A 7,877-nucleotide genomic window follows, 5' to 3' on the forward strand; every position below is an offset into this window, starting at 1 on the left:
TAGTGCAGTGCTGAATTTTTGTGAGAAATCAACATGACCTATGTTGCGTATTTCAGTCATATCTGGAGTTTTAGATGTCCAATTGGAGTCAAACCAAGTGAAAATGAACTATAAGATTCATAGCTACAGCTTTTATGAAGACACTGGAACCCAATTCAGACTCAAAAGAGGAGAAAATGCATAAAACGTAAAACATAAGAAGTTGTGTGCCTGAAGGGCAACAGCTGCTCCTGGGGCGCATTTCCATTTGACACTATCCAGGCGCACCCGGAGCGCAAGTCCTGCGCCTGGGGCGCATAGCACGCTGCTGAATGTATAAAAACACGTTTTCTCACTTTTTAAGGATCTTTTTTACTATTGGGAAGATTGAAGACTTGTGCCTTAGCATAGAAACTCAAAGACGGTCGTTTCTAACACCACTGGAGCAGTTTTATCAAGAATCATTCATGAATCTTTCTTGTAATTCTTCTCTAATTTTTATCTTTTTTATCTCTGCCATGAGTAACTAAACCCTATTTTTTAGGGATGAGTTTAACAAGATGAAACGCTTATTTATTTGTATTTGATTTCTAGTTATATGAATGAGTTTATTGAATTATTTTTCTCATCTATGTGCTTAATGCTTTTTATTGTTTGATCAACATTAAAATGTTATATGATTTGTATTTTGAAACGGAAGTGGCCTTTACAAATGTTTGAGATGAGAAATTCATGAATTTTTAGTCTATGGATAGATGCAGGTCATAAAACCAATTAAATTAGTTGCAAAGGCAATAGTTTAACAAGAAGATTCTTGTACAATAATGTTTAATTCTAATCTTAAATCAACTACGATATTAGGGGTTATTTTGGAATTAAAGGTTCTGTCACTAAGACATTAGGGCAAGAATAATAAAGAGAATTCGGTAATAATTCAATAAAGGAATTCAGTAACTAGGATCAAATTAGACACCAAGGTTGGATTCGAACTGAAACTCATGTCTGACATTTTTCTTATTATAAAGGATCAATTTTATTATTGTTGTTAATTTTAAATATTATTTCAATCAACTTGAGAACTTTTTGTTCAATTTTAGTAATTAAATAAAAGTCAATAGTAAAACGCAATCTTTGAATTCGATACTCGGTACTAGCGTTTTATTATTACTTGCAATGATTCAGTATACTTGTTGAAATGCTATCATGGAGTACGAACAAAACAACTAAAGCTATTTATACTCCAACGAGTAAGAAAAATCAAGCCAGATTAGTTAAGATAAATAAGGTTACTATTGAGGTAATTAATCGACATGTATCATTAAGTTTGCTCATTCACAAGCTATGGTAGTGTTTGTAATGCCTACTGATATGATCTTAATAGTCATAGTTCACTTTAAAAATCGTTCTAGGTCGGAAACTTACAAATTTAAGTGAAAATCGCGTATGGCTGGTGAAACTTACAGAGAAATGTTGACATTGTTCAGGCGCATTAGTTATTGTTTGTGTCACATCATCTTACAAGCAATTAGCTAACCGATAATGTGACACAGAGGGGCATATGTTTACACCTAAAAATAAATAATTGGTTAGCCGAGAATAGAAAATAGTCAAATTTTGGGTAGCCATATTACCCTTAACTAAAGGAATGTCACGTGTGCAGATAGCAACTAGTCGAGTCTTTCACAGGTTTATCAGAGTTCACAAAGGTCATCAAGGTCCAAGACTAAGTCAAAGCCCACTACTAGCTAATAATTCAACGATTATGCATGTCTGTAGACCACAATTTATGACCGGTTGGATTAGCTTTGCCTATAAATACAACAACTGGTAATTTTACACACACACAACCAATCAAATAAGTTTCTTATGTTATCTTTAACAATTTAATTTACTATATGCACTTAAAAATCTACATCATACTTAACACTTTTTTGAATAGTTAAGGAGCTCATTGCTGAGAAGAAAAGTTAATTCCTTAGCGTAATCGTTTGAAGCAAAAAGGAATCAAAGTTGAGAACAGTTAGTCTATTCCTCGACAAAGTCTTTTCCCTAACAACAACATTTATGTTATTGTCTTTTTGCAAAAATGTATTTTTTGCTACTCAGTTTAAATAAAAAAACATCATGTGCTCGTCAAATCTTGATGTGACTAATCTAAATAAACAAAATATTTTAGTTAATTAATTTTTATAAAAAAATTAAAATATCAAAATAAAAATTTATGTTATTATTCAAAAACACATCAACCTTTATCGTCTTTTTCATCATTTTCTTCCTCTTCATAGTTATCATCTTTGTCAAATTCAAAAACATCACACATTCATCAAACCGAGAAGTTAAAAGGAAAATATTATTCAAATGAAAAATCTTTTAGTTCATCTTTTAAAACCATATATTTTTTCTTTCTTAAAAGAAAAAAAAAAACCACTCAAATTAAACTACCTCTTGTCTCTACTGTCCCTCCTCTATTACAAAATAAAATTAAAGTTAAAACATTAAAAAAACAATCAGTTAACATATTAAGAAAATATGGTAATTATGTGATTGATGTGTATAATTTATGTATAACTATTCCTAAATTACCATCAATATAAAGATGCAATATTTAATAATAACTTCTTGTATTTCAAAATAATTTGATAGTATTATATATATTTGAAAAATAACAATAAACATATTTAGAAATTTGCAAAAAGTATTATATTTAGGAACAAACAAATGTATCAAATGAGTCTTATAATTAAAGACAAAGCTAATAATTTAAATAAAAAAGTCACATTAAATATAAAAAATACTTTCAAATAACATTAAATGCAATACTTTATCTAAATCGGATTAAATACAATACTTATAGCAACTAATTGTTTTTCCTTTTGACTAAAAATATTAATTGTTATATTTAGTGTGTTATATTAGATATTAAATATAAAACATAGATTTAATATATTTGATTTATTTTATTAGTAAAAAAACATAATAAAACTACGATGATCAATTTAAATTTGAATCTCGATTGAGAGAAAAACAAAAAAAAAATGTTAATATTTAATATTTAACATTTTCTCGTATAAGATTGATTATCTTTAAATATAAAATTTATATAATACAAAACAAAAAAGAGAATAAATTTTTTTACTAACATTTCCAATAACTAAAAATAATAATAATATTATTATATACATACTCCTTCTGATTAGATATATAAACAAAATAAAATCAAAAAAAAATTAATATATTTAATCAAAATTTTGTACTAAATCCATAAACTTTCTGTAACTCCTTTTTTATTTATATTTGTATATATTGTAGAACCTAAGTGGTTAAGGCTAACTTACACAGCAGCACAATTTGTAAAGTTTAAAAACATAACAGTTACGATTCAAGCATCATGAGACTCCAAATTCAATCGCTTGTTCTTCTCTTACTTGTTCTCTTGACCTCTACGGCGGCAAGGGATCTAACTGTCCTAGGCCATATTTGGATACCGATCAACGACGTCAACAACCCATATGTGATAGATTTAGCCAATTTCGCTGTTAACGAGGACGATAGGCTAACTGGGGTGATGCTTCAATTCGAGAAGGTCATCAAAGCTGAATACCAAATCGAAGTGATCAACTACATGTACCATCTCGTCCTTTCCGCCAATAACACTTCCATTTCTAACAAATATGAAGCCCTCGTGTCGGTTAATAAATGGGATAACTTCAGGAACCTTACTTCTTTTCGTGCTTTACGTGATTAAATTATTATATAATATTGTTGCTTATTCTGTAATGATCTTATAGCATCATTACTCCGCATGCCTAGGAATTATACAAATACAAGTTTGTGTTTAGTGTATAAGTCGGATCATATTTTGGGTTTTTTTTTTTTTTCAATAATTCTTTTTTGAAAAAAGATTATTAATATACTTTCATTTAAAAAATAATATATTAAAATATTCTTTTTATTTTTTAATTATAAGTCGCCATTTGGAATGGCGACTTCCTTAAGAAAGCCTAAGTTTCATATGACAACTTTCTAAAAGGTTTTTAAAAATAAAAATAAAAAGTTCAAGTTTTTTTAAATTTTTAATGAAGTAACATAAATATTATATATATAATTAATTAATATAATTCATACAAATATATAAATAAAAATTTTAAATTACGATAAAATTTAATAAACCCAAGTTTCAAATGGGCATTTCTCAAAGTTTTTTTTAAAAAAAAAATCATTTCCATTTTTATTAAAATAACAAAAATAATATATATAATTCATAAAAATAGATAAATACAAATTTTAAATTACGATCAATTTTAGGAAGTCCAAGTTCCAAATGTCGATTTCCCAAAGGTTTTTAAAAAAAAAGTTATTTCATCCAAAGGTTTTTTTAAAAAAAAAACTATTTCAATTTTTATTGAAATAACAAAAATAATATATATATATATATATATATAATTGATAAAAATACATAAAAATACATAAATAGAATTTTAAAATTATGGTAAAACTTAAATTATATAATTTATTCATAAAAACATCACAAATTTTACAAAAATTACGATAATATATTAATGTCGAATGTGGCCTCCATTACCACATTGCCGAGGTTTTCTCACACGTACGGGATTTTGACGATGCATTGGTACATCACGAGTTTGTTCTTCTTCTTTTTCTTCTTCTTGATCTTCGTCTTCTTGCTGTGGAGTATGTCTAGGAGGAAGTGTTGCAGAAGAACTACTTCCACCTTGAGTCTAGTTGGATATTTGATTCAACGAAGTATATGCATTCTCAAAGCTTGGAATTTGAAAGTTTTGTTGACACATATTATTCAGTAACTAGGAAACGGACTCAGGTGTATTATGACGAGTGTTGAATGTGTTATACAACAATTCATCTCCGCTTGATGCAAATGATAGTCGGCGATTTTCTTCTTGATATGGTTGTTGGCTGTCAAAATTAAATTGTTCCCCTGGGGTGAACTCGTAAGATTGATGTGGTGTGTGGGTAAAAGTATGAGGACGCGGTTAAGTGTCAGGAGGTGTTGGCATATAATATTGATTTTGTTGTGTTGTGTTGTGTTGAGCATTGATTCTTGGAAAAAATGTTGGGTAGATTGTGGTGGAGGTTGGGGTGGATTGACAAGAGGATCAATCAATTGGTTTTCTACAGAAATAAATCGTTTAGAATTTTTACAAAACCAAACCATGTATTCATAACTTGGTTTGAATTAAACATTTAGATGTTGACCATAAAGAATATGATTATCTCGTTCATTCCACTTTTTGTTCTCATTTTCGTAGAATAATGCCCAACTATAGTCAACTTGTTTATGCAAATCTACCTTATGATACTTTTTCATATTCCTCGGAGGATGTGGAACTTCTTGAGGTAATCCAAATTGTAGTTTCACTCTATCAGTTTGATGCATTTCTATTATGTAGAAACCGAGAAACTGATATATAACAAGTTTGTTAGTAATATATGCATAAGAAAAATACAATAATAGAAATAATGTAATATTTTAATATATTACATCGTTAACGGTCATGTGATCAATTTTTGATCGATATCCAGCGGTATGATAACGAGGTGTATCGCCAAATTTCATACCCTTTTCACTATATCTACGAAAATAAATTTGAATATTACTGAATTTATTAATAGTTTTATAAATATAATATTTAAATTTTTTTTTATATTTACCTTTTTGTGAAGGTGATCATTGCATATATTCGGGAACGATACAACTACACAATCACCTATAGAAAAGCATGGATGGCAAAGAACAAAGCTATCGAAACGATTTATGGGACTTGGGAAAAGTCTTACAATGACCTAAAATTTTATCGTAATTTAAAATTTCTATTTATCTATTTTTATGAATCATATTAATTATATATATATTATTTTTGTTATTTCAATAAAAATTGAAAAAAAAAATGAAATAATTTTTTTTAAAAAAAAACTTTTGAGAAATGTCCATTTGAAACTTCGGTTTACTAAAATTTTATCGTAATTTAAAATTCTTATTTATTTATTTTTATGTATTTTTATGAATTATATTAATTAATTATTTATATAATATTTATGTTATTTCATTAAAAATTTAAAAAAACTTGAATTTTTTTTTAAATACATTTACTATTAATATTTTTTTCAAATGGGAGTATATTGATAAATTTTTTTCAGAAAAGGGTTATTGCAAAAAAAAAAAAAACTTTGGCATTTCACAAATATAATACAATTTTTAGTCACTCACAAAGTAAACCGATCAATTTATTCTATAATTGAACTCCTGTGTTGAAACTTGGTATTTTAGGGTGTTGTCTAACATTTTAAGGAACAAATTAAATTGTGTGTTGTTTCCCTAAATCAAAGAACAACGTTATCCCAAAAATGATTGTAAAGCAACATGTTATTATTAGATAATATTATAATGTATTAATAGTAAGTGTATTTTAGATTTTTTATTTTTTTATATATATACTTATTGTAACTATATCACATTAAGTTAGTTGTTTATGTGATTTATGAAACTCTAGTGGGTTTTTTGTCTTCCTCCTCTTTTCATCTTCTTATCTTCTATGTTTATCATTGCTAACATGGTATCAAAGAACTTTGGTTGATTTTGGGATTGACTGTAAAGTGGTCCACAGCTTTTATGCAACCTGTTTTGTGGCAAATATCGATTTGCTTCCTCCGTTTCCAGTGTGATTCTGCCTCTCTGTTTTTGGAGCGATTTTGCTCTTCTGTCTCCAGTGCGATTCTCCTTTTCTATTTTCGGCGTGGTTCTACTCTTTTATTTTCGGCACGATTTTGTTTGGTTCTTGGTGGACTCTGCTATTGACAGACTATCCCTAATTTATTTTGTCTCAATGATTGTGTTTGTCGTATTTTCCTGTCATTATTTGTTATGGCTGGTGTTAAGGATGATTCTCTTCAAACTGTTAGTGTCTACCTCAAGAGACAAAATTAATCTTATTGGAGTTATGTGATGGAAAAATTTTTATTGGAAAATATGTGTGGGGTTATATTGATGGAACTTATGTTAAGCCTACAGATAAAAGGGATGAAGCTAAATATGCAAAAGATCTGAAAACATGGAATGTTAGTAATTCAAAAATCATTACTTGGATTAATAATTCGGTTGAGTTGTCTATAGAAGTCCAACTAGCAAAATATGATACTGTTAAAGAGATTTGGGATCACTTGAAACGTTTATATGTTTAGTCTAACTTTGCAAAATGTTATCAGTTGGAAAATGGACCCTTAAGCAAAACAATATGACCATTCAAGAATTCTAAAGGTTTGAAATCATCTGATATGTCAGGTATATATCCTTCCATGTGGATTCTTGATTCTGGAGCATCTCACCATATGACATATGATGATAAATATTTTTTATTTGTGAATCATGCCTCGTTTGTGTCGGTTATGACTGTTGATGGTACTCATATGCCATTAGCAGGCATTGGTCCTATCTCCACACCTAACTTGTTTTTTCTTATGTTTATTATATTCTTAATCTCATTTTGAGTCTTGCTTTTCATAGTCAAATATGTGATTTCGGTTATTCAATTATATTTTCTTCTACTTGTTATGTGTAGGATCCACATTTCGAGAGGCTGATTAGGATATGCCATAGAGAGAGGGACTTTATGTTTTGGATGGCATGCGAGTCCCTGATACTACAGCCTTAATAACTATTGCTGACTTATTATCTAGTTTTTGTTTGAATTTTTCGTCTTCTAGTTTTTATTTATAGCATTGTCGCCTTAGACATGCTTCTAGATTAAAATATTTGGCTCCTATTGGTGCTTTTGTAAATTTATAAGTGATATTTCGGATTGTTGTGGTTGTAAACTTGCTAAATTTCTAGCTCATCACCGGTTCTCGTCAAAGGTGGATCT

The 7,877-nt window shown here is 28.6% G+C and overlaps 1 protein-coding gene across 1 annotated transcript; it reads left to right on the plus strand.

Annotated features, from left to right (window-relative positions):
* The first annotated feature begins 3,367 nt into the window (after positions 1-3,367).
* On the plus strand, positions 3,368-3,724 carry LOC101498322 (cysteine proteinase inhibitor A-like). The gene has a single exon (XM_004488344.1). It carries the CDS (start codon positions 3,368-3,370, stop codon positions 3,722-3,724), a length of 357 nt encoding a protein of 118 aa, XP_004488401.1.
* The last annotated feature ends 4,153 nt before the right edge of the window (positions 3,725-7,877 follow it).

This window comes from Cicer arietinum, chromosome 1 (assembly GCF_000331145.2).
Source record: "Cicer arietinum cultivar CDC Frontier isolate Library 1 chromosome 1, Cicar.CDCFrontier_v2.0, whole genome shotgun sequence".
In the NCBI taxonomy this organism is placed as follows: domain Eukaryota; kingdom Viridiplantae; phylum Streptophyta; class Magnoliopsida; order Fabales; family Fabaceae; genus Cicer; species Cicer arietinum.

Bases quoted from the DNA above. Each gene is read 5' to 3' on its own strand.
- LOC101498322 (XM_004488344.1), top strand. From the start codon at position 3,368: ATGAGACTCCAAATTCAATCGCTTGTTCTTCTCTTACTTGTTCTCTTG.